Below are 25,983 nucleotides of genomic sequence, written 5' to 3' on the forward strand. Positions count from 1 at the left end.
ATGACATCATCTCCCCTTTACTGCTGGAGAAAACTGAAGCCTGGTTAGGTCACTCTATGGCTCTTCCCCCCAGCTCCTCCCAGCCACCCTGTGCTGAATACCCCTCCAAATCTGTCTACACTGTACCTCTCTACAGCTGGCACCTGATCCAGACCTCCATCCCCCTTTGCCTCCACAGCAGCAGCCCCCTGACCAGCGTCTCTGCCTCCTCCCCTTCCCTCCCTCTCCCTGGTGGCCAGAGAGGTCTTATCAAAGTATAAATGTGAACCTATGTTTGTAGAATTCCTGGGCTTTGATCTCTTCATGGCTCCCTTGCACTCAGCACAGAAGCTGGGGTCTACAAGGCCCCCTACACCACCTGGCCCCAGCCTACCTCTCCAGCCTCACCCATAAGCCCTCCCACCACCCAACCCTAACACCCTGCAAGGTTCCCACAGAGCCCTGTCCCGTGGGCTGAGCCCCATCCTGTGGTCATCTGCTTCCACTTTCACATCTGCTCCCCACTAAGTGAGGGGCTTTCTGCCAGCACCTGGAATGGTGCTTGGCACCTGCAACAGCTGCCCAGTGAAGGAATGAACACCCAACTAGCCCTCTTCTCTCTCTCGATGCCACTTAAGAATAGGAAGGGGACTTTCCCCAACTCTTGCGTTTCTCAGAGTCTTGGCCCGGGGCTGGGCACCCCAGCAGGCAAGGAGTTGCAGCCAAGTGGGAGGAGAAAAAGGAACAGTCTGGAAGGAACTAGTGGCAGATCTGGTGCAGGCTGTGCCCAGGGGAGCAGGAGAGAGCTGCCCAGTCCTCACCCCCAGTATCAGGCTCTGGGCAGGACCCCAGGAGGGTGTAGGGAATTGCGTCCCCTGGGGCTGCCTCAAACAGAGGGCTGCAGCTTTTTACAGGAAACCCAACTCCTGGCCTCTGCTGTAGCTACTCCTCTCCTGAAGTCCGCATCTCCATGGCTGTCAGTACCACGAAGCCAGAAACCCAGAAACTCGAGGTCGCCCTGGGTGCCCTCCTCACCCCACATCCAGGAGCCCACAATACCTACCAATGAGGACCGGGCTGCTCCTGCTCACCCCACAGCCCCTCCTCATTCAGCTCCTGCCTCCCTCCACTCCCCTATCCACACAACTGCCTGCTAGGGCCCCCAAACTGAGAATCTGATCACAACCTCCTCTGCCTCCCTGCTGGTCTCACAGTCAAGGTCAAAAACATAGTGCAACCCTCCAGGACCTTCACAATTTGGGCCCCCACCCTTCAGTCCTACCTGCTTCCCTTCTGACAAATCACAGCCTTACATAGTTCCTGCCCTTCCCAGAATCCCTCCTTTGCACACTTGACCCCTCTGCACACTCCCCTCCTCACCATGCATACCCACTAATCTTCCCCAAAGGCACTGAAATGCTGGCTCCTCCAGGAAGCCCTCTCGGGCTCCCTCAGCTGCACTCTTGGCCCTTAGAACCAGTGTCTGCTCTGGGCCTCTTCATACTCTATTGTATATTCCCTTCTCCCCAATGATCTGTAGGATCAATACATGCTGAACTAGTTGCAAAGGAAGCTGGTCTAGATGATCTGGGGATGGGTGAGGATGGGGTTTACAGAGGTATCTTCAGGTCACATGATTTAACTTTGGAACACAGGCTCTGAGGTCCACCGCCTGGCTTATACCCCAGCCCCACCTCTCTGATGTGGCCCTAGGGTAATAAACTTGTCTCCCCAGGCTTCATTTTCTCATCCACAAACTGGGGGCAATAAAAGCACCTACCTCCTAGGGACTGAGAAAGGGGACAGAGGGAGTACACACAGCTCCCAGCACAGGGCCTAGTGTGAAGAAGGAGAGGCCTGACCATCACATTCGAAAGACTGATGCAAAGACTAAATTCAGCTGGAAAATAAACCCTCATATATAGTCAAGTGGCTTTCAACAAGGATGCCAAGATCCTTCAATGGGGAAAGACAGACTCTTGAACAAATGGTGCTGGAAAAATAGATACCTACATGTAAAAGCATTAACTTAGATAACCCTTACCTCACACCATATAAAAAAACTAACTCAAAATGGATCAAAGACCTAAACCTAAGAGTCAATACTATAAAAGTCTTAGGATAAAACACAGGGGAGAAGCTTCATGATATTGGACTAGGCAATGGTTTCTTGGATATAGCACCAAGAGCATAGGCAACAAAAGAAAAAACAGACAAACTGGACTTCATCCAAATTAAAAACTTTTGTGCATCAAATGATAATATAAACAGAGTAAAAAGTCCTATTCTATGGAAATAGAATAGGAAAACATATTTACATATCACCTCTTTTATAAGTGATTCATTTCCAGAATATATAAAGAACCAAAACTCAACAACAAAACAATCCACTTCAAAAATAGGCAAAAGACTTGAACAGATTTCTCCAAAGAAGATACACAAGTGATTAATTAACACATAAAAAGATATTGAACATCACTAATCATTACAGAAATGCAAATCAAAGCCAAAAGATACCACTTCATACCCAGCAGGAAGGCTATTAAAAAAAAAAAAAAAAGTGGGTGACACGGTGGTTCACACCTATAATCCCAGCACTTTGGGAGGCCAAGGTGGATGGATCACCTGAGGTCAGGGGTTCGAGACCAGCCTGGCCAACATGGTGAAACCCCGTCTCATAAAAAAAAAAAAACAGAAATTGAGTGTTGGTGTGGATGTGAAAATATCAGAGCCTTTGTGCATTGCTGGTGGGAATGTAAAATGGTGCATATCCTGTGGAAAACAGCATGGAAAAAGTAAACGGAATTACCATAGGACCCAGCAATTCTATTTCTGGGTGTATGCCCAAAAGAACTGAAAGCAGGGACTCTGCTATATGCACAATGCACTTCATGGCAGCATTTTTCATAACAGCCAAGAGCTGGAAGGAATCAGTGTCCCTTGATGGAGGAATAGAGAAACAAAATGTGGTCTGTCCACACAATGGGATATTATTCAGCCTTTAAAAGGAAGAAAATTCTGACACATGCTACAATGTGGGGAACCTTGAGAACGTTATACTCAGTGAAATAAACTACTCATAAAACACGAATACTGTACAATTCCACTCATAAGATTCTCAGAGTAGTCACATCCGTTGAGACAGAAAGTAGAACAGTGGTTACTAGGGCTGCTGGGAGGAAGGATGGGGTTACTGAATGAGAGGGCAGAGTTTCTGTTTGGCAAGATGAAGGAGTTAGATGGGTGGTGGCAATGGTTGCACATGAATATCCTTAATGCCACTGAACTGAACATTTTTAAATGGTTGAAATGTTACATTTTATGTTATGCACATTTTGCCACAAAAAGAAAAGGAAAAAGGAAAGAATCAGAGAATCAGCCAGAAAAAGGAAGAGAGAAGGCACTGCATATGCAAAGGCCCACAGGCTGCAAGAGCGTGGCAAGTGTGAGGTGCTGCATGGTGGTCAGGGCCTCAGGACTGTAGCGAGGGCAGGGGAAAGCCAAGTGTCGAAGGTGGCCAGTGAGGCAGGAGCCAACCGTGCTGCTGACCGTGGATCAGCCACGGGCCAACTCTGAGGGACACTACCATGACTCTCGGAATGCCTGAGAAGATGGCCTGTGGCATGTGGCAGGTGCACAATAGATGGATGACTGAATCGGGAATGTTCGTGGCTGGCCATCCAGTGCCCTGATGTGAAATAGGGGAACAGGCAGGGCAGAGTAGGCTGGGAACGTGTACAAGGTCACCAACCACAGCCGGGTTGAAGGTGCCGGGAGGCTGTTATCAACACTACCCAGACAAGATGGTGGCCAGTGACCTCCCCAAGGCACACAGCAGCCCAGCGGCAAGGGCGGGCAGAGAGAGGTCCAGCCCACATCTCCATGGCCGGCCAACTGCCAGGGCCCCAGAGCCAAGCTGCCCCATGCCTTCCTGGGTTCATCTATAAAACAGGAACAGAGAAGCATTGATATGACGAGGTGGGGGAGGTGACAGCACTGGGAACTGCTTTGAGGACCCCTAGACCTGCGAGCAGGAATAATCCTCCTCCTCCTCCTCCTCCTCCTCCTCCTCCTCCTCCTCCTCCTCCTCCACCTCCTCCTCCCCCTCCTCCTCCTCCTTCTCTCCCTCCTCCTCCTCCTCCCCCCTTCCTCCTCCTCCTCCTCCTCCCCCCGTCCCCCCCCTCCGCAGGGCATACTCACCTGAAACTCGCCCTTAGTAAACTTGGCATCAGGCACACTCACGAGCTCCTCATCACCCACGTTGGGGAAGCCCTGAGGGAGGACAGCTGCTGAGACAGATGCTCCCTCCCAATGCCAGGAGCCCCTTGCCACAGAGGAATGGGGGGAGGGGGCTGCCCAAGACTGATGGGAGGGGCCCTGGGACCACACCAGACTGTCTCTGCCCCTCACACCCTCCTGCAGAGCCAGTGTCCCTGGGGCCTGAGTGTCCACCCCTGACCTTGGGCAAATCTCTAATCTCACTGAGAGGCCGCACATACTTGGATGTGCCAGAAGACCAAGACAGCCACCACCATTGCAGTCGTGGTCCGGCCCTGGCCACTGAGGCAGCTGAACACGAAGCCAGTGCCTGGGTCCTTGGAGAGGGCAGCCCGCAGAGCCTCCAGCAGCCGGTCAAAGTCCTGGGCAGCGAGAGCAAGGTCAGTGGGTGTCTCCTGGAGGCACAGACCTCAATGGGGCCCCCATCCACATAGTAGCCCCAGCCACCATCCTCTGGCCAGTAACTGTCAGGCTCGCAAGCTTAGAAACACAAACAAAACTCACCAGGGTGCACGAAACCACATGCATGTGAACAGCTGCACCTGTGCAGCCGTAAAAACCCTCACCAGGACAAGACGTGTGAGCCAACACAGCACGCACCTGGGACTCAAGGTGCCCATCCTCCACCAGGCAGGACATGAATCTGTGTTCCACCCCTGTGTGCTGTGCCCCTGGGGCTGCATATGGACCACTGGCCCTGCCACCCACCTGAGCTGAACCCAGCCCTGCTCCCACGAGAGCAGGGGCCTGACCTCAGAGGAGCCCTGCATGGCCACCAGGGGGCAGCAGACTGCAGGCAGCGAGAGCCGCAGAGAGAAGCACCAGGAGGGGCTCAGGCAGGAAACAGCCGCTCGACGCAAGGATCACACCGCACACCGCAACCCACCACAACACAGGCACCATGCACACAGTGGCCCACCTACGACACATGCCAGATACACGCACCACACGGGGATTCACGTACCATAAACATACACGCTGTATAGATACCCACAGTCACAGACCTACAGATGCCACACACAAGCATTCCTAACGACCCCTCCACAAACCCCAGTACACACCACAGCACACCCCTAAAGATGGTTCTCCACACACAGCTCCCAACACTCACAAGGGAGACATCACAAACTCCATAAAAAGACATGAGCACACACACACACAGTCCACACGCCACACACACACTCCATACACAGTCCCCCAACTGAGACGGGCACACCACGGACACCATGGACATGCTCACCCTCAACACACACACACCTTACAACACATACACACATGCACACCTATAACAATACACACACACCCATAACACACAACCTTACAACACATGTACACCTATAACAGAATACACACACACACCATATAACACACATACCTTACAACACATACACACACACCTATAACAGAATACACACACGCACCCTATAACACACACACACCTATAACAGAATACACACACACCTATAACACATACACACCTTACAACACATAGACACACACACACTTATCACACACCCGTAACAGAACATACACACACCCCTCTGTAACACAGCTATAACACATATGCACACACACCTGTAACAATATACACACATCCCTCTGTAACACACACACCTATAACACATATGCACACACCTGTAACAGAATATACACACATCCCTCTGTAACACACACACCTATAACATATATGCACACACCTGTAACAGAATATACACACATCCCTCTGTAACACACACCTATAACATATATGCACACACCTGTAACAGAATATACACACATCCCTCTGTAACACACACCTATAACATATATGCACACACCTGTAACAGAATATACACACATCCCTCTGTAACACACACACCTATAACATATGCACACACCTCTAACAGAATATACACACATCCCTCTGTAACACACACCTATAACATATATGCACACACCTGTAACAGAATATACACACCCTTCTGTAACACACACACCTATAACACACACACCTTACAAGACATATGCACACACACCTATAACAGGATACACATACACACCTATAACACACACAACCCTACAACAAATAAAGACACCTTACAACACATACGCACACACCTGTAACAATACACACACATCTCTATAACACACACACACCCCTACAACAAAAAACGTACACTTCTATAACACATAATAAACACATGTACACACACAACACATATGCACACACACCTACAACAGTACAATATACACACACCCCTACCACACATAAACCCACGTACACACACCTTCACACACACACCTGTAGCAGAATATACACACACACCTATAACAAGACAATATACACATATCTCTACCACACATAATAAACACATGTACACACACATGCCTTCGCACACACACCTGTAACAGAATACATACACATACCTTGAACACACACACCTATAACACCACAATACACACATATATACTCCTCCAACACACAATAAAGCCATGTACACACACACACACAAAGCTTGGAAAGGATGTGAATAAACCACTTGGGCCAAATTGAAAAACCCCATGAGACCACCCCCGGGCCACACAGAGAAGGTGGGGTCGTTTCACCCTCCCGGAGCCCAGGCCAGAGGAGAGGCAGGGAGGCCTCCTATCCCTCCGCAGCGGCCTCAGCCTGAGCAGCACCCTCACCTCCTCGCGGGGGGCACAGAAGTCCGGCACAGGGATTCGGTGGTAGGTGAGGCCGGGGCAGGCCCTGCGGTGCTGGCTGAAGACCTCCTGCATGGTGAGACAGGTCTGGAACCTGTAGATCGGGGGGCCCTCCTTGCCTGGGGGAGTCTCGCTCAGATGGGTCTTCAGCTGGGCCTCCAGGGTCTGCAGAAGGTCAGGAGGGAGGGCACAGGCCACTGGGGCAGGCTTCAGGCTAGCCCTGAAAGGCCAGAGCCTGCCATGGCCCAGCCAGGTCCTGGCTTCCATTCCCATCCCTGACCCTCAAGCCCCAGGGGTCACAACCACCCCCAAGCCAGGAAGGTGACCAGAGCACTTTAGTGGGAGTCCTGAGTCAGCCACACCCTGACACTGCTCCTCCCAGGGCCTCAGATTCTCCACCTGTAGGCAGGAGCATGGGGCCTCTGAAGACCTTCCCAGGCCACTCCCCAGAAGCCTCCAAGGTGGGGGTGCCTAGAAGGCAGGGGTCCTCACCTCCAGCTGGTCAGGTGCCATGGGGGGCCCAGGCTGCCGCAGGCTGTGCATGTGCCCGTCACACTCCAGCACCGCCTCCTCCCGCAAGCTCACCCAGATGACCCTCTGCAGCTTCCTCTTGGCGTCCGTCAAGTAGGCCAGGATGCTCCCCAGGGCCTGGGCACAGGAAGGCTGGTAGTGAGTGCTCAGCCTTCCCTCCCCTACCCCACTGGGGAACCCAGGCCCCGAGGAGGGGTCACCTTGGCGCTGGGCTGGGCCATGCCGTAGATGGGCATGCGGGGCACCCGCCGGAAGTTGGCCACATCCATCTCTCTGACAGTGCTGAGCGCATCCGGGGAGACAAGATCGTCCTTCCTCTGTGGGGAGAGCAGTGAGCCTGGGACCCACGGCAGCCAACCACAGCCACAGGGAGGGAGGGTCAGGACCCAGCCCACGGCAGGTGGGGTCGGGGGTGGAACCCAAGCTTCACAGTGTACAAAGCACTCCTGCCCTCTTGGAGCTTCCTCCCGACCCTGGCAAGAAGGGCAATGGCGCCCACTCTCTAGACAAGGAAGCTGAGGCTCAAATACAAGAAACTGGAGGCAAAGATCCTAGAACCCTGCCCAGAGCTCTTGGGTTTGAGACCGAAGAGAAGGTACCAGAGCAGCGGCCAGAGCTGCAGATGCTTGCTGGGGCCTGAGCATGGCCCCATTCTGCTCACAGGAGGAACCCAATACCCACAGCCTCTCTTCTTCACCTCCTGCAAGGCCAATGCTTCCCCCAACCCCACAGAATCTAGCCTTTAGGAGCCAGGACCACTCCAAGCCACGCCCACTTCCCCAACTGCCAGTCATACTCACCAGGGAGCCCTCAGCCAGGAGGTCCCTCGGAGCCACAGGGCCCGCTGAGCTTAGCGTCCTGGGCAGGCGGTACAGCTCAGGGTGGGCACACAGCCAGCGGCTGAAACTGAGGGCAAAGGCCAGCAGGTACTGCAGCCCGAGGCAGAGAAACGGGGAGCTCAGGGGCACAGGGCCATCCTGAACCCTCCCTGCCCATACCATGGCAGAGGAAGCCCCAAGAGATATTCAACATGGCCGGGACAGGGACAAGGGAATGGGTGAGAGGAGACCCGGACATCTGGTGTCCTGGCTCAGGGACAGAGCCGAGGGCCCGGGGAGAGAGGTGGGGCCTCTCTGCCCCGCTGCTCAGGGACTACTCCTGAATCTGGGTCTCTCCTGGTTTCCCTTCCCTCCCCGGTTCCTTGGAGGGGACCTCCCTCCACAGCAAGCCAGTCACCATGGTGGGGAGGCTGGGAGAGGCCCAGGAGGAGGGGGCATGGGTCTGCTCCTCCCGGGCCCCACCTGCTCATGAAGGTAGTAGTTAAACAGGATCAGGTAGAGGTATCGCTCCAGGCTCCACAGTGCCCTCTGCGGGATGCTGTGTTGGCTGCCGCTTCCCTGAGAAGAGGGCCCAGGACGGGGGACAGGGTGTTATCAACGGACTCCTCAGGCTTGTCCCTGTCCTTGTCCCCATCCCTGCAAGGGCAGGAGTTAAGCCTTGGAACTCTCCAGAAGACAGCCTTCTCCTCCCTTCATGACACAATTCTGCCAGGCTGGAAGTTCTTCTAAGCATCTCACCCTAACCCAGTTGCTTGCTTAATCTGTGGTGTCGGGGGAGGTGTGCGTGGTCACACCAGGCACTGTGGTTCTGGGTGCAGGGCTGGTCTCCCCAAACAGGTTCCCAGCCCCAAGACAGGCAGGAGCTCCCTCACTTGGCTCCAGTGACACCCAGCAGGTCAGGGCTGTGAACCTGGCTGGGCAAGGCGGCTCATGCCTGTGGTCCCAGTGCTTTGGGAGGGTGAGGCAGCCAGATCACTTCAGCCCTGGAGTTAAAAACAAGCCGGGCAACATGGAGAAACCCCATTTTTACAAAAATTAGCCAGGCGCAGTAGCGCATGCCCATAGTCCCAGCTACTCATGAGGCTGAGGTGGGAGAACTGCTTGCACCTGGGAGGTTAAGACTCCAGTGAGCTGCGATCTCACTGCTACACTCCAGCTCGGATGACAAAGCGAGACCCTGTCTCAAAAAACAAATGGAAAAAAAAAAAGAACTGGAGCCTCTCCACAGGAAAATACAAATACAAAGACCCTCACGGCAGTGCTGGTGGGGGGGCATCCTAATTATTCCTAATTTATAGGGGAAACAGAGGATCAGAGAAATGAGATGACTTCCTTAAAGTCACACAGCTGACAGAAAACAGAGCTAGTTTCCCCAAGTCTCCTGACCGCAGCCCAGCTTCCTCTGCATGGAGGGTTGTCCAAGAGAACTCCAAGGGCCCCTCTCTCAACCCTCGGATCTCCAGGTGCTCCTGCTGGGTCAGTACCTAGAGGTCCTAAAGAAGAGTCACGCCTTTTGGTGAACTTTAATCCCATCTTTGGGAATCTCCACCAGGGGTCAGCAAACTTTTTCCATAAAGGGCCAGACGGTAAATATCCTAGACTTTCAGGCTTCAGGGTCCCTGCTGCAGCTACTGAACTCCGCCATCCTAGCCTAAGAGCAGCCAGCACAGAAGAGAATGGCAAGACTGTGTTCCAGTAACACACTTACAAAAACAGGGCAGGCTGAATTTGGCCTAAGAGCAGTAGTTTGCTGATGCCTACTCTAGATTAAGGGGAGAAAGAATCCTAAATACACAACACCCTTCATTTTCATGAAGCTGCTCGACAAAGAAGTATTTACCCTGGTGGGGAACTGGAAGCCACTCAATTGTCCAAGAAGAGACGGACTGTTGAGTAAATCACAGCAGGGGTGACATTCCAGGGACTCTGTGTCAGGCTCTCAGTACTGTATGGGGGTTTTGGGGTTTGTTTTTTTTTTCTTTTGCTTTTGGGATTTGTTTTTGTTTTTGAGACAGGATCTTGCTCTGTTGCTCAGCCTAGAGTACAGTGGTGCAATCATAGCCCACTGCAGCCTCGAATTCCTGAGCTCAAGGGATCCTCCTGCCTCAGCCTCCCTGGTAGCTGACACTACGGGCGCCACCACACCCAGCTAATTTCTGTATTTTTTGTGGAGATGGGATTTCACCATGTTGGCCACGCTGGTCTCGAACTCCTGACCTCAAGTGATCCACTGGCCTTGCCCTCCCAAATTGCTGGGATTACAGGTGTGAGCCACCACGCCTGGCCTTTTAAAAATATTTTTAAAAACAAAAAGGCCCAGTGCTTTGCAAGGCCAAGCGGAAGGATTGCTTGAGGCCATGCGGTGAAGACCAGCCTGAGCAACATAGTAAGACCCCATCTGTAAAAAAATAATTTTTTAAAAATTAGCCACGTATGGTGGCATGCACCTGTAGTCCCAGGTACTCAGGAGGCCAAGGTGGAAGAATCCCTTGAGCCTAGGAGTTCGAGGTTGCAGTGAGCTATGACTGCACCACTGCACTCCAGCCTGGGCAACACAGCGAGACCCAACTGAAGTAGGAGGAGGAGGAGAAGAAGAAGAAAGGAGAAGGGGGAGGAGGAAAAGGGAGGGAAGAGGGAGAGGAGGAGGAGGAAGAGGGGAGGAGGTAGAAGGAAGGAGGAGGAAAGAAGAAGAAAAAGAAGGAAGAGGAGAATGAGGAAGAGAAGGAAGAGGAGGGAGAAGGATGAGGAGGAGGGAGGGGGAGAAGAAAGAAGAAAAAGAAGCCGCCTCTGTGGCTGTAGATTCTTTCCATGCACTGTATGATGTAAACACTATGAAGTCCACCACCTTTCCCAGGGCATGGGGTCAGGGTCTGCTGAGACAGCCTAGAGCCCATAAGTCTTCCAGAAGCAGCTGGCTGGATCAAACCCCAGTCTTCCCAAAGAAACACCAGGAGTTTTACTAGTGGGAGGCCATGAGCGGCCTGGGAAGTATCTGAGTCTGCAGTCCTAGCCAGCAGCCCCTTCCTCCGTCCTGTTTATTCTGCAGCTGAAGGGATCTGGTCAGGGAAAGTAAACCTCCCCTCTTCCGTGTCCTTCCTGCGGGCCCAGCGCCCCTATTTCCCTTTCCTCTGAAAACTGCTCTTTTCACAGAAGCAGCAGCCAGAAAAAGTCAGTCTGAAAGAAGCCAGTCAACATGCCTCATGAAACATGCCTCATGAGCCTCTGCGGGGCTCACAGAGAAGCAGGGGTGCTCACACATCCTTCAGTGCCTCACCTGGGCTGGGCGCTCCAGTCTGGTACCTTCTAACTTCTGGTTTTCCAAGATCACTTCTTTCAGGTCATGCAATTCTGCACAGGCAGTGATGGCTCTGTCCACCTGGTGCCAGGGACCAGGGAAAGGAAGAGGGAGGTGGCGGGGAGGGGAGCAGGGTCAAGGAAGATTGGCAGGAGAGCAGAGAAAAGAGAGGGAAAGACAAAGATTGGCAGAGAGGTGGGGGAGGGTATCGGGGAGGAAGAGAGCCCTGAACAGTGAGAGGAGTGACTGTCCCCTCTGCCACCTGTACCGCACCCCCTTGCCATACCTGACTCACCTCTTCCACCATCCTTCTTCCCTGGGGCACCATGCGGAGAAAGCTCTGGATCACCTGGAATTGCCCCAAGGGCAGGGGCTTGGCCTGCATGGGGGCAGCCCTGTCCAGACAGGGTTCAGTACATCAGCAGGGCTCTTCCAAAGGTCTCACATGGCCACCTGCCTGCCGTCTCCACTCATATGGCCACTGGGGACACCACACTATAGGCTCCTTCTGAATGTTGTGGGAAGCAGGGGACATTTCCTCAATTAGGGAAACTGAGGCCCAGAAAGGTCAGGTGACTTTCTCCAGGTCTCACAGAAAGTCTTGAGGCAAACTAGGAAATGAGCCCCAATGCCAAATTTCCAGCTTTGACTGTGGGCTCCTAGACGTGACCCCACATTGTAGGGCAGCCTGTCCCTTCCTCGGCCCACAGCCCTTCAGGACGCTGGGCCCCTGGCCACTCACTCTGGCTGTGAGGTAGTCCCACTGTGGTGAAGCAGGATGAGTGTGCCCAGGACCATGCCCAGGTTGGTCCTGCCCACGCCCGTCTGGCAGCTGAAGACGAGGGCTGGGGGAGGCCCATGGACATCGCAGAGCCGAAGCAGGCTGGGGGTCTCCTGGGAAAGACCATGACGATCAGGCGCCAGTGAGGCAAGGAAACCCTGGGCCAAGGCCTGAGCAGGGGAAAGGCATGATCCCGGCCCAGCCCACCCTACGCTCTGCAGCAAAGTGGGCTCCAATAGGTGGCTTGGCCTTTTCTGCCAAAGCCACAGCCTGATCAGCTCCACCTGCTCCCTCCCCAGGTCTTGGAAGAGCTCAAAGAACTGGAAGTGAGAGCAACTCAGAGGGCACCAGGCCAGCATTGACACCTCCTGCGAGATGCCGGTGAAGTAAGATAAAGTCCCGAGAGGGGCTGGGCAGAAACTCCGCCAGGACTCAGGAAATGTCAGCTCAAGAGTCATAGGGCAAGAGTCGTTGAGCTCCACTAAAGAAATGAGGAACTAAGGTCTAGAGAAGTAAAGCGATTAGTCCAGGACCACACAGCAAGTTGGCAGCCCGATCATGGCCAGCAGCTAGGCCAGAGGTCAGTGTTGGACTCTGTCGTAAGAAAATGCACAAACACACACCTACGTACAGATACAAAGACACACACACACACAGATACGCAGACACACAGACATGTACACACACTCCCTAGAGACACACAGGACACTGACATACACAGACATACACACAGAGACAGACACCACCACACGTCCACCCTGACATGCTCATACACACAACACAGAACGAGGCCCTCCTCTGAGGAAGGCCCGCCCTGAGCACCTCCATGGGGGCAACTCTCAAGACTCCTTGCCCATGCCCCACCTACCCGGAGAACACTGACAAAGGCATCCAACTGGGCCTCCAGGGGACCCCCTTGCTCAGGCAGGGGCAGGCGGTGGTACCTGCCAGGTGAGGGAGAGCAGCCCATCAGACAGGTGCCCACGCTGGGAATCCCCCTCATCCCAATTCCTGGGCACTGTTCAGAAATGGCCCCCACTGTGGGAGACATGGGTGTGGGGGACTCTGCCCAACCTGCAGACAGTGAACTTGAGGCCACAGCTGGAGAGCAGGACCTGGAGCACCCATGGCCATCACGTGGGGCCAGGGCTGGGGTGGCCCCATGGTACCTGTAGGTGGGCTGCAGGAAGAGGGGCCGCTTGTACACCTCCTCCGTCACGTGCACGTCGTCCTCGCCACAGATGGCCACGGCGTGGGGCTCTCCCCTCGGGTCCTCGGTATTGTGGTACACATGGTATGTGTTCTCACTCAGCTGGGCAAAGTCATGGATCTAGAAGGTGTGGGGGTCAGAAGGCATGCGCTGAACTTCAGGTCCCTCCTGAGTATCCTGGCTGAGCTCTGGAGTGACCAGGCTACGCAGAGGCCACAAGCAGGCTTCTGCCCTCCATGAGGGAACTACATGGCCAGAGGTGCTCTCTATGCCCTTCCTGGGAGTCCTGAAGGAATTGGGATGCCCACGCAGGCACCAGGTAGGAGGGTTCTGCCCACTGGGTGCAGAAATTCTGAAGCCATCAGTGCCAGAATGGGGGAGGCATAGTTGGCTGGGAGCTGGAGTTGAGGGAAGCAGAGCATGTAGGAGGCCTGGAGGGGGTGGGAGAGGGAGAGAGCCGGGTGCCAGCACAGCCTTGGTTTCCCGCCATGGAAGTTTGTGGGGGCACCGGGACCCCACACTCTATTCACAGACCTCCGTGGTGTATCAGCTGCCTCAAAGGCCTCCACAAGCCTCCGTCTTACAGAAAAGGAGGAGGGCAGAGGATCCTGAAATAGGCCCACAGACCCACCAAGGGAACTGACTCAGAGCCTCGTGGTTCTTGAAGAGCTGAACTGCGGTCTTGGCCCTTCTAGTCTAGCACTCTTTCCACTCCACCGGACCCTTTTCCTTTTTCTTTTTTTTAGACAGTTTCACTCTGCTTCCCAGGCTGGAGTGCAGTGGTGTGATCTCGGCTCACTGCAACCTCCGCCTTCTAGGTTCAAGCAATTCTCCTGCCTGGGCATCCTGAGTAGCTGGGACTACAGGCGTGCGCCACCACGCTCAGCTAATTTTTTGTATTTTTAGTAGAGACAGGGTTTCACCATGTTGGCCAGGCTGGTCTTGACCTCCTGACCTCAGGTGATCCGCCTGCTTGGGCCTCCCAAAGTGCTGGGATTACAGGCGTGAGCCAGCAGACCCCTTTCTAAATAAGGATGTTGAGCATGAAGGAGAAAAGCAGGGTGGGAAAGGGGCAGAGGCAAAGAGAGCTGGAACAGAAAGTCCTTCCTCTGGGTGCCCATGAGCCAGGCTTGCAGCCAGCTACTCACCCAAGCAGGGCACAATGGTAAGGGAGCTTGGGCCAGTAAGAGCAGGTGGCCTGGCCCCAGAAACAGCATCTACAAAGCGGGGCTGTGGGCTGGGGTCACATACACACCGCACTGGTCCTCACCTCTTTCCGGATGGCCAGCTCCAGGCTCTCCGTTCGGACCCCGGGTCCAAGGCCATGGAGGTTCTCATGAAGGTTCTGCTTGTCTCGAGGTGTGTAGGACACAAAGTCCTCATCTGCACGCAGGAACAGCACAGGTTCCTCCCGCACACAGAAGATGACGCACTCCTGCCAGGAGCCCGAGGGGGAAGGGAGCCATCACCACGATCCCACACAGACACCTGCACCTCTGCCCCACCTCAGGGCCTCTGCCCAAGCTGTTCCTTACTCTTCAAGGGCCCTGCACCCCACTCCATCTCTGCAACCTGAATCCTACCCAAGAAGAAAAGTTCAGTCCAAATGCCACCTCCTCGTGACCCTCCCAGTCAGCATGACCCCACCCTCCTGTCAGGGCCAAGAGTCCTTTATCTGAACCTCCTGGCATTAATTCCTGCTTTGTATTATCAATGAATGTATCTTTTCCCCCTTGATGGACCACAAGTTCCTCATAGGCAAAATCATGTCCTGCTCATTTGCAGGTACTCACAAGTCCTAGCACGGTGTCCTGGATAAATCAGGTGCTTGATGAACATCAGCTGAAGAAATGAATGCCCCATGACCATGCAATCATTCATTCACTGAGCACCATAGAGGCAGAGGGAAATGTGTGGGCAGATGGTGCCCTCGAGGAATTTATCATCAAGATGGGAAGATGGGACCTGTGCACAGCCCACACCCCCACCCCATTCTGTGTCACTCAAAGCCTTTCCACCTTAATCCCAAGGTCCATTCAGATGTGGCTGCACCCAAGAAACCTACAATTGCAGCAGACCCTCAGCCTGTGTCCTAGAGACATGCAAAACCCTGCCTTGACACCCGGCAGGTAAGAACAGTCCTTGAGAGCAGGCACTTGGGAGTTCAGCTGCCTGGGTTTGGGTGCTGGAGTACCACTCATGAGCTGTGTGAACCTGAGCAAGTCACTTAGCCTCTCTGGGCCTGTTTCTCCTCTACTGTAAAATGGGAGACAAACTGCCACTCCATCACAGGGCTAACGTCAGTGTTAGCTGTGATCACCATTCAGCAAGCTGTCTATTATGAGCTGGCTCCTCCTGTCACCCAATCACGCCCCTTGCTTCCCCTGAGGCTCCCAAGTAGGGTCCATGAAGGCTTCTGATCTTGTGCCCCACTGTCCACTCAGGACGTGCAATCAACATTCTCCAGAATTTCCCAACCAGGCCACCGCAATGACCATCCTAGCAGGAGGGCCTGGTCCAGGCCACCACCCCACCTCCCCAGCATGCAGCAGGCCCCTCCAGAACCTCTAAAGCTGCCTCTCCAAGGTGCCCCTCTCCCTGGCTTTGGGGGCCTGGCTTCTACCTTTGGAAGTGGCATGCTTACCCTATGTCCATCCTTCTGGAGCTTCTGGAGGACCCTTCTGAACCCTGAGAGGCTGGGCTGTCCCATGCCGAACACAGTGAGCCCACCCTGCACCTGTCGGAAGTTGGGGGCCCCACAGCTTCCCACGGTGCCAAGCACGTCCATCTTCTCAGTGACATCCCGCACCAGGAAGTAGCGACCCTGGCAGGGAGAGCCACAGGGGGGTCACTCAGATGGCTCAGGGGTGTCTTCTGCAGTCAGGGCTCTGTCCTGGGCTCCAGGGGACAGGGAGGTGGGAAATAGGGGCAAGAAGAACATGGTCCTGCCCTCAACCTGCCTGAAGTTCATGGAAAAAAATAGACAAAACATATAACTCTCTGTGATCTGGGGAAGGATGTCATAAAGTGCAGGAAAAGGAAAGACAACTCCTTCAGAGGGGGCATCAGAGAGGGCTTCACGTGGGAGGTGACATCTGAGCCAGGCCTGGAGGAAGCAGGGAGAGGTTCTCCATGGTCAAACTGGCTCTAGGGTAGGAGCGCCTCTGGAGGGAGCACACGGGGAAGGGGCTTCAGTAGGAAGGCAGAGCTCGGGCACCAGGAATCAACAAGAGGACCAAGGTACTAGCCCCGTCCTAGGGCCCTGCCAGTTCTGAAGATGGGCAGATAGATGGGGAAAGTAGGGAAGAGCCAGAGGGAGGAGAGGGCAGGAACCCATAAGAACGGGGACAGGAGGTGGCAGGCAGGCTGGCAGGGCAAGGCCTGAGCTCACCTGCACCAGGTAGTGCTCAGGGGTGGCTTCCGAGAGCCGGCCCAGCGTATAATGCGCCTTGAGCAGCTCATCATGGATCTGGAACTCCTCCTTACAGTTGTACCTGTTGGGGGCAGAATAGAAACTGAGTCAAGCAAACTCCGTGGTCAAGGTCTGTCCCACACTCACAGAGCCCACAGCAGGGAAGCCCCTGTGACTATGATTTGTGGCAGAGACTGCCCATTGTCCATCAATATCCACTCTTCCCTTCTTCCTCGACAAGAGAGCCTTACCCAGGGCTGTGACTGAGGACTCAGCCACCCAGTTGAAGACTACATTTCCCAGCCTCCCTTGCAACTCATGTGGTCATGTGATTAAGTTCTGGCCAATGAGATGTGAGGAAATGTGATAGGCGTGTACAAATTCCAGGCCATTCCCAAAGAGAAGAGGTGCCTCTGTTTTGTCTTCTCTCCTTCTTTCTGGCTAAAATCCATAAGTGATGGCAGAGGTAGAACATCTCGGATCATAATATGGAAGCCACATGTTGATGATGTTGGGGCAATGAGGGAGAAGGGGCCTGGGTGATCATGCACCAGCCATCCCAGCCTGGACACCCTCCTGGACTTGCATGTGAGATGAGCTTCTGTCCTGAGGAAGGCATCCTATCTGGGTTACTTTGTGACAGTGGCCTAACCTGTACCCTGAAGAAGACACCATCACTGGATGGTCCCTCCATCAGATTGTGTCAGAGGGCCAATCCCCACACCACCAACTCCACACACAGCTAGGTGGTTTAGAACACAGGCTTTGGGGCATGAAGCCCAACTCCACCACTTGGTAAATCTGTGGCTTTGGATAAGGAGCTGTCTCCAGGAATTCCTACCCCTAAGACTGTCCTGGGAATTAAATGTGCTAATGATTGTAGTGCTTAGCCCAGTGCCTGAGGCACAGTAAGGATTTATTAATATAATTGTAGTTCTAGCTCCAGACAGGGCTAAAACCCACAGATAAAAATCAAGATTTCTATAGATGCCAAATGAGGTACAAGTCCAAACACTCAAGCTACTGTGCCCTCAAGACACAATAACTCTAGTGCCGATGATAATAATGAATATGACAGGGCCTCCCAGAGTTCATGGTCTGATGTTAGGTCCTCCTGACAGAAAAGGTGCCTTTCAGAAAGGCAGGGGGTGGAATGGGTGGGGCAGAGGAGCACTAGAAGAGGAGACAGCTCTGCCTCCATGTTAACATGTGACCGATGGGGAGCAACCCTCTCTACCTCCCTGAAACCCAGTTTTCACATCTGAGCTAAAATGCATTAGAGCAGTGGTCGCCATTCCTTTTCTGGAAAGAACTGGACAGTAAATACTTGAGGCTTTGTGGGCCATACAGCGCCTGTTGCAACTACTCAATTCTGCCATTGAGGCCCTAAGCATCCACAGATACTATGTAAGTGAAAGGAAGTGTCAACGTTCCAATAAAACTTTATTTGAAAAAACAGGCTACACTGGGCCTGCAGGATGTAGTTTGCTGACCCCTCTATTGGATGATCTCTAAAGGTCCCTTCCACTTCAAACATTCTATATCCCAAGGAGTGCTGCGCTCATGGCTGGCTACAGGCCCTTAGCGCAGGGCCGTGTACGGGGTTTTTACAGCTGGTCAGCAATTGTTCTGAGACCACACCACTTGGTTAAACATTTTGAATGTCATCTCTGCTTATGTTAAGGAAACAGATCCAGAGAGGGAAAGGGACTTGCGCAAGGTCACAGAACAAAGCAGGGGCAGAGCCAGGCCCAGGGCACGAGTCTTCAGTGCTACCTTCAGGGCGCAAACGCACCTTTGTCATCTGTCAGTACAGAGACTACATAACAAGTCTCTTTTATATGACTTTCCTCCCTTATCAAAAGCCCAAGAATTGATTATAATGACAGTTTTCCTGGCAGGCCCCAGAGCTGGCAGGCAGGGTTCATCATTTCCACCCCTTGGGTTTCCTTCTCCAGAAGGCCCCATCTGCTAAGTCTTTGCCAAACTTTGATGTGTGGAACACATTTAATTCCTAGTCATCTCCTGCTTCCTGCATCCTGGAAGACCCAGAGGAGGGGAGCACAGTGGGCAGTGTGGGAAGTATGAGGCTTCCCAACTCACCAGGAGATGGATCCGATCTCCCCACCCTCTTCCTGTCCTCCCTAGCACGGCTCTACAGTACCCACCCCTTCCTCCAAGCCCCACAGGGCAGACAGGGTTTCAGGGCCCCCCTCATGACCCTCTTCCTCTGGACACAAGCAGTATGTCCAGATCTCAGAACATGCTGCCAGAACAAGCCCTAATGGGCATCATTAGGATAGCTGACTAGCAGCTTCCAGCTCCTTCAGCCCAAGGCTCTTCCACAGCCTGGTGTTAGCCTCAGTTTTAAGCCATAATTACTATCGGTGAAAAAGAAATCTCAATTTCATGCATAAGGTACATAAACATCTTTTGAAAGGTTAAGCCAAAAATTATTTTCAAAAGTGGGGTGGGGGGGTCCTGCATCCAGGCCTCCTCCTCCACATTCCCTCACACTGTGGACATGGTGAGTAGCATGGGCTGAGACTGACCACGGAGACACAGCTCTGCCAGCTGCATGCAGTGTGACTCCCGATGAACTGCTTCATCTCCCTGGGCCTCAGTGTCATCATCTATGAAACCTAATGCAGTCTGCAAGCATTAAGTGCTGTATGCCACTGCACCCCCAAGCAGGTATCCCTGCCCACCGTATCTCCCAGGGACATGGGCACACTGCCCCTGTCACTCACGTGATCACAACAGGGGCCACCTTGTTGGGGATGATGGACTTGGCCTTGCTGTTATGCAAGCTTGTGGTCTGGAAGGAGTGGACACTGACGGAGTGCCGACCATCCATCGTGCCACTGCCCTGGAGGCCCTCAAAGGGGCTGCCTGCTGAGACCGTCTGCTGGGCTGTGCTGGCCGTTGTACCCATAGTCTGCCGGCAGCCTCAGGACCCCAGACCTGTGAGATAAGAAGGTATGCAGTGAAGGAGGGGACAGGAAAAGCCACAGCAGGAAACCTGACCCACCTCTTGCCCTCCACCATACAGAGAGAGGCAGCTCACTTGCCAACTACACCCTGGGGCCCAGATCACATGCTCACTGAGTGCCTGCTCCATGCCCAGCCCTTTATCAATGTTCTGGGTGAGTCACGGATGTAGACAGACATAAAGATGCAGCCCCTGACCCCTTTGGTTTACACTCCTCTAGTGAAAATGAGACAGAAAGAGGTGAAGCATCCACAGCAGGTCAGGTCCACTGAGTTCAAAGTGACTGTTTCAGGTGATACAGAGTCCAGACCTTCCAGGCTAGGAGAAGTGGGAAATGTCACTGAGAGAGGAGAACCAGGGACAAAGAGATGCAAAGAGGGAAGTCAGACTTGGATTTGAAGGCTTTGGATAGGAACAGGATGCAGGAGGACATATAGCCACAAATATCATAAAATAAGGCCAGGGAAGTTCAGATTAGGTGAGCTCTCAGCAGATCAAGTGTTCAAGAAAATACCAGGCCCCAAACTCAACATCATCAACATCTGAATTGGTGGCCAGGCACAGTGGCTCACACCTATCATCCCAGCACTTTGGGAGGCTGAGGCAGGGAGATCACTTCAGGTCAGGAGTTCGAGACCAGCCTGGCCAACAATGGTGAAACCCATCTCTACTAAAAATAAAATACAAAATTAGCCAAGCATGATGGCATGCACCTATAATCCCAGCTACTCGGGATCCTGAGACACAAGAATCACTTGAACCTGGGAAGTGAAGGCTGCAGTGAACTGAGATCGTGCCACTGCACCCCAGCCTAGGTGACAGAGTGAAACTCTGTCTAAAAAAAAAAAAAAATCATCTGAATCAATATCAATATCCTCAATAGGCACAGCTTCCACCTGACTTGAAGAACACCGGGCACCCTCAGGGATTCAGCAGTCCCTCCTGCAGGGCTCCCTCCTAAGGAAATACTTCAGGATGTGTGCACACAGTGGGGTACCATGGTGTTTTGTTGACCGGGGTGTTGTTTATAATCACACAACACTGGAAACCACCCGCAGTCCACGGCAGAGGATTTGCAGAATGAATAATAAGACATCTATAGGTAGAATGCCAAACAGCCCTTACAAATATCATACTGGCTGACATGGAAAGACACCTAGGACAGAGTGGGCTGCATAGCAAGTGCAGGCCACACTCCCACCTTAACCCACGAAAGGCATTAGGAAGAATCCGAGGGACAGACACCAGGATGCTAGCATGAGTTATCTGCAAGTGATGAGATTATAAAAGATTTGTATTTTCTCTTCTTTGCATATCTATATTTTCTCATTTTTCTCCTCTGAACACTGGGTTAAAGCCTATTTAAAGAATAAAATAATGGCTGGGAAAGATGGCTGGGACATCTTTTAAGGGTGGGTCAAGGGATGAGGGAGGCTTGGCTCAGGGGTCCCAGAGCCAGAGCTGCAGAGAAGAGAAGGCTGGGAATTCCACATGGACAGAGTGACAGACAGGAGGGACAGAGGCTCAGGGCCCTTTCTGGGAGCTCAGTGGCCACTAGCCCCAGACAGCACTGATGGTCCAGGACTGGGGATGGGGGCAAGATGCCAGCCCCCACCTCTTGACTCTGAAGAAGCACAAGGACAGTAAGCACCCTTAGAGTACGGCAACTTCCCCAGCTGCCCTCAACCAGGCACAAGCTGCCCCACAGGAGTGGGGACTGTCTGCTCCCAACCATCTACACTCCCCCAGCCCTCCCATGAGCAGCAGCATCACCTGAACAAGTGCAAGGTGGGGTCATGGGGTCAGCATGAAACTGAGGTCAGGTCAGTCTGAAGGCTGAGCTCACTGTCCTCTCTTCCCCAGGTCCTGAACCAGAGCTCTGGTCCCCAGGTGGGTGCTCCCCAGGCCTCCTCTGCACCGTGCACTCGGGCTCCTACCCCAGAGCCACCTCCCATTCGGGGACTCTCAGAGAGAACAACTCCAGACTCACCAGCCCTCCCAGAACCTTCTCAAACAGCCACCCATTCCTCTCCAACCTGGAAAGATCCCCTCACCCCAACCCACCCTTGAAAACTCCCAGGAACCTCGTGACAGGTTCGTGAACACACACACACCTTGTGTTTATAAGAGGCCCATTTCCACAATGCTCCACATCCTAATTTCTCCCTCTCTTGCTCTCTTTTCGTCAAGGGTGGAGGGAATGAGCCTCTTTGTTCCCAAACAGAAAAACAGGCAGCTCAGAGAGGAGAGGGAGCTCCACAGTGGACCCCTCACTGGCCAACGGCAGAGCGGAACCTTCTCTCCACCTCACTAGCCCTGGCAGGCCCCAAACAGCCCTCATCAAATTTTCCCAGACCCCTCCCAGCAGCCTGGGCTAGGGAGATATGTGTGGGAACAACCTGGAGAACAAGGGCTCAGGGCAGCTCTCCTAAGGGAGAGGGGATGGGCAGGACACAGAAGGGCCTGCAGAAGGCAACAGCTGGCCACAGCTTCAGGCCAAGGCCAGGCCCCAGGGCCTGGGCTCGGCCTGACACCTCCACCTCTCCTCCCCTGCCTGCCCCCGGCTCCAGTTCCAGCCACCCTTGCCTCTCATGGCTCCAGAGGCAATGACAGGCTACAGCTGGTGCCCTGCAAGGGTGGCCCAGAGACGACACAGATGTGCACAATGTCCTTTGAAAACCAGGCTCACCTCCAAAATATCTAGAGTGGGGTGCAACCCCGGACTTGTCACTCTGTAGCTCTCACCCTGAAATCTCTCTCAACTCTGCCAGAAAGAACCTTACCACGCAGGTCTTCCTCCTGCTGGTCACAGAGAGAGGGGCCTTGGGCCACTTCCTTCCCCTCTCTGGGCCTCAGTGTTCACTGTAAAATGATAGTGAGGGGTGGGATGGTCTGAACACCCCTTCCAGCTTCAGAGGGATCTGGCACCTGAGATCAGTGATCCCAGTGGTCATAGCACTGCTGCTGCCTGCCAGGGACAGGGGTTAGCAAGAGTAGGGGTGTAGATGGGGTGCCTAGCACTCAAACCTCTGCTAAGGAAAGCCAGGGGTAAGTGGGTTGGGATGAGATTTGCCTGCATGGTTGGTGAGTGGTTTATGCCTTTATTTCCTGTCTTCTAACTCTCCTTCGGTCATGAGTGAGAGCTGCCCCTGCAGGGACAGCAGAGCGTGAGGCAGTGCCACGGAGCTCACAGCTGTTTTCACATCACAGTGGGATCTGGAAATGTCACTTACGACACCACTCTTCTAAACAACAGTCATTATCAGACACACTGGGGACCACGTGAGCCCCCAGGCCCCTGCCCACAGGTGCTGGGCTGATGCACCTGGCCAGCTTCAGGCAACTCCACACCTGGTGCTCTTAAATCACTCCCCACTCCCGCTATGGGTTCTCATGATTCAGGTTAACTCTGAATGTGTGCAGAACAACACTTGGATGGCCCAATGCACAGCACAGCGAGGCTTCAACTCCTCAGCTGCCTTGATCTCACCCCCACACCCAAGCCAACCCTGCACTGAACTCCCAGCAACCACCCGCTGCCACAGACGAGAACCTTCGGGACCAGGACTAGGACTAGAAGCCTCGCCCAAGCACCATCTGTGAATGGCCAGCAGTCCTTGGCTCTCACCGCAGGCAGCCAGCAGGGCAAAGCCTGGCTAGCCGGGGTTGCAGCAACCACCCTCTCTTAACAACCACGATCATCACTCTCATTCTGCTTTATCTGGTAAGCCATTTGTGGCGGTTTCCATCTGCTCCTGGCCTTCCTCAAGAACCAGAAGGAGGCCGGGCGTGGTGGCTCACACCTATAATCCTAGCACTTTGGGTTGCCAAGGCAGGTGGATCACAAGGTCAGGAGTTTGAGACCAGCCTGACCAACATGGCGAAACTCCGTCTCTACTCAAACTACAAAACTAGCCGGGCATGATGGCACGTGCCTGTAATCCCAGCTATTCAGGAGGCAGGAGAATCACTTGAACCCGGAAGCCGAGGTTGCAGTGAGCCGAGATCATGCCACTGCACTCCAGCCTGGGTGACAGAGCAAAACTCTGTTTAAAAAAAAAAAACTCTGGCTGAATGCAGTGGCTCACGCATATAATCCCAGCACTTTGGGAGGCCTAGGCGGGTGGATCACGAGGTCAAGAAATCGAGACCATCCTGGTCAACAAGGTGAAACCCCGTCTCTACTAAAAATACAAAAATTAGCTGGGCATGGTGGCCCACACCTGTAGTCCCAGCTACTCGGGAGGCTGAGGCAGGAGAATTGCTTGAACCCAGGAGGCGGAGGTTGCGGTGAGCCAAGATCACGCCATTGCACTACAGCCTGGGTAACAAGAGCGAAACTCCGTCTCAAAAAAAAACAACTCTGATCTGGGCCCTGGGACAGGTCCTCCACCCCTCGAAAACAGGTGCCCATACCAGGTCGGCCCAGTTCTCTCCAACCCTCTGCCCCCACCAGGTTTGGGCCTCCAGCACCTGACTGACCTATCTCCTTCCCTTTTGTGGCCCACAATCCGTAAGCAGCAGCATCCTTCCATAAGCAGGAGAATAATTTAAAAGCCACCAGGGGAATGTTTTAAAAGCCTAAATCCGATCATGGTATTTCCTTCTATCATGCTAAAATGACAGTCCGCCCCCAACCCCCGGCCTTACCCTCCCCTTGGCACGACTCCTGCCACAGCACGCCCTCCTTACTCTTCCCCTCCTGCCTGTGGAGGCCTGGCACCTGCCACCCCTGCCTGGAACATCCTCTCCCCACAGAGGGCTCTCTGACCCTAGTGATTCTGTAACCCCCCCACCCCCCTCCACGGTCCCTTTCCATCTATGACCTCCTTTTATTTTCTTAATCATCTGGTTAACAGGATCATGTGGATACCACCAGCCTCCCCCAATCCCCTAGAGCGGGGACGGAGCCTAACTTGTCCTGTGGGCCCTGCACCAGAAAAGCTCCCAGGGCACAGAGGTGCTCAGTACATATTTAGGAGATGAACAAATGAGCAATGTGCTGAAGACACTCGCAGCCTTCAGGGTTCACAGAGGAGGGAGCAACCAGTACCAAGGAGCAGGTCTCAGCCCTCCTGCTGCTCCCATCCCACTCCTCTCACCTGGACATCCCTCCTCCCCGACCCTCTCACATTCCACCCACCTTCGAAGGTTAACGCCCAACTCTTCCAGGAAGCCCTCCCTGATGTACAGTCACTCCCACCTCTCAATCCCCACCTCACATTTTGTGTGTAAATATCACAAAATGAAACACTTCATCTCTTGCACTTCACGCTGTTCCTGACAGGGGCCATGCCTGTGTCCTTATTGGCTCTGTACCAGGTACCCAGCTCAGAGCAGGGGTTGGACACACAATTGCTACTGGAATGAAATCTGCTCTGAAAGGGCGGGGCAGGATCTCTCCATCACTTTACCTCCCCACCCTGTGTGGTTACTGATGATGGGCCAAGGCTGGTTCTCAGCAAGTAGGCACTCAAGACTGGGGGTCGTCTACTTCTGCAGGGTGGTATTTACTTCTTCCTTTCTGCTCATCTATCGCTTCCAAACATCTTACAATGAACATGATTACCCTAGGAACATTTTCTTTTTAAATGTAGTTATTTGTGTAAGTTTCCAAGTTGGGCAAAGGTCACAACTCTTCACCCAGAGAACCCTCACCCCACCCACCCCAAAGCACCCCTGTGCTCTTCCAGCCCTGGGTCCTTAACCCTGCCCTCCTCCCAGGCGCACTCGGCCCACTGCAGTGCATGTTCCCCTGACTATCATTCCACTCGTACAGCCTGGTAGGATTTTTATGTCTTTGCTACAACTCTCAAGAATTACGATCCCCACTTTACAGAAGAGGCAACAGTGGAGCAAAGTCAAAGACGTGAACCTCCTAGGTGACAGGCTTCGTGGAGGCAGAAGTTCCTGGCCCTGACTCCTTCATCTCTTGGGAGTCCCACAGACCCGTCCCTTCATGACCTCTGCCCCTCAGCCTC

At 53.6% G+C, this 25,983-nt stretch overlaps 1 protein-coding gene across 8 annotated transcripts in view; it reads right to left on the reverse strand.

Moving 5' to 3' along the window:
- The window catches only part of PALD1 (phosphatase domain containing paladin 1), a 100,481-nt gene that overhangs the window by 22,830 nt on the left and 51,668 nt on the right, over positions 1-25,983 (reverse strand). For 4 of the 8 annotated variants that reach the window (XM_078345647.1, XM_035268091.3, XM_035268089.3 and 1 more), the window contains exons 2-17: positions 19,761-19,974; positions 16,990-17,092; positions 16,243-16,422; positions 14,869-15,033; positions 13,558-13,718; positions 13,257-13,332; positions 12,350-12,501; positions 11,903-12,002; positions 11,587-11,688; positions 8,775-8,870; positions 8,274-8,402; positions 7,674-7,790; positions 7,435-7,590; positions 6,925-7,107; positions 4,479-4,619; positions 4,180-4,251 (exon numbers count right to left, since the gene is read on the reverse strand). In XM_078345647.1, the coding sequence (XP_078201773.1) occupies positions 4,180-4,251; positions 4,479-4,619; positions 6,925-7,107; positions 7,435-7,590; positions 7,674-7,790; positions 8,274-8,402; positions 8,775-8,870; positions 11,587-11,688; positions 11,903-12,002; positions 12,350-12,501; positions 13,257-13,332; positions 13,558-13,718; positions 14,869-15,033; positions 16,243-16,422; positions 16,990-17,092; positions 19,761-19,945 (2,118 nt within the window). In that variant the 5' untranslated portion in view covers positions 19,946-19,974. Of the gene's footprint in view, positions 1-4,179; positions 4,252-4,478; positions 4,620-6,924; positions 7,108-7,434; positions 7,591-7,673; positions 7,791-8,273; positions 8,403-8,774; positions 8,871-11,586; positions 11,689-11,893; positions 12,003-12,349; positions 12,502-13,256; positions 13,333-13,557; positions 13,719-14,868; positions 15,034-16,242; positions 16,423-16,989; positions 17,093-19,760; positions 19,975-25,983 lie in introns of all 8 variants that reach the window. The other 4 variants (XM_054242951.2, XM_035268088.3, XM_035268086.3 and 1 more) reach the window with 1 other exon arrangement.

This window comes from Callithrix jacchus, chromosome 12 (genome assembly GCF_049354715.1).
Source record: "Callithrix jacchus isolate 240 chromosome 12, calJac240_pri, whole genome shotgun sequence".
NCBI classification, from domain to species: Eukaryota; Metazoa; Chordata; class Mammalia; order Primates; family Cebidae; genus Callithrix; species Callithrix jacchus.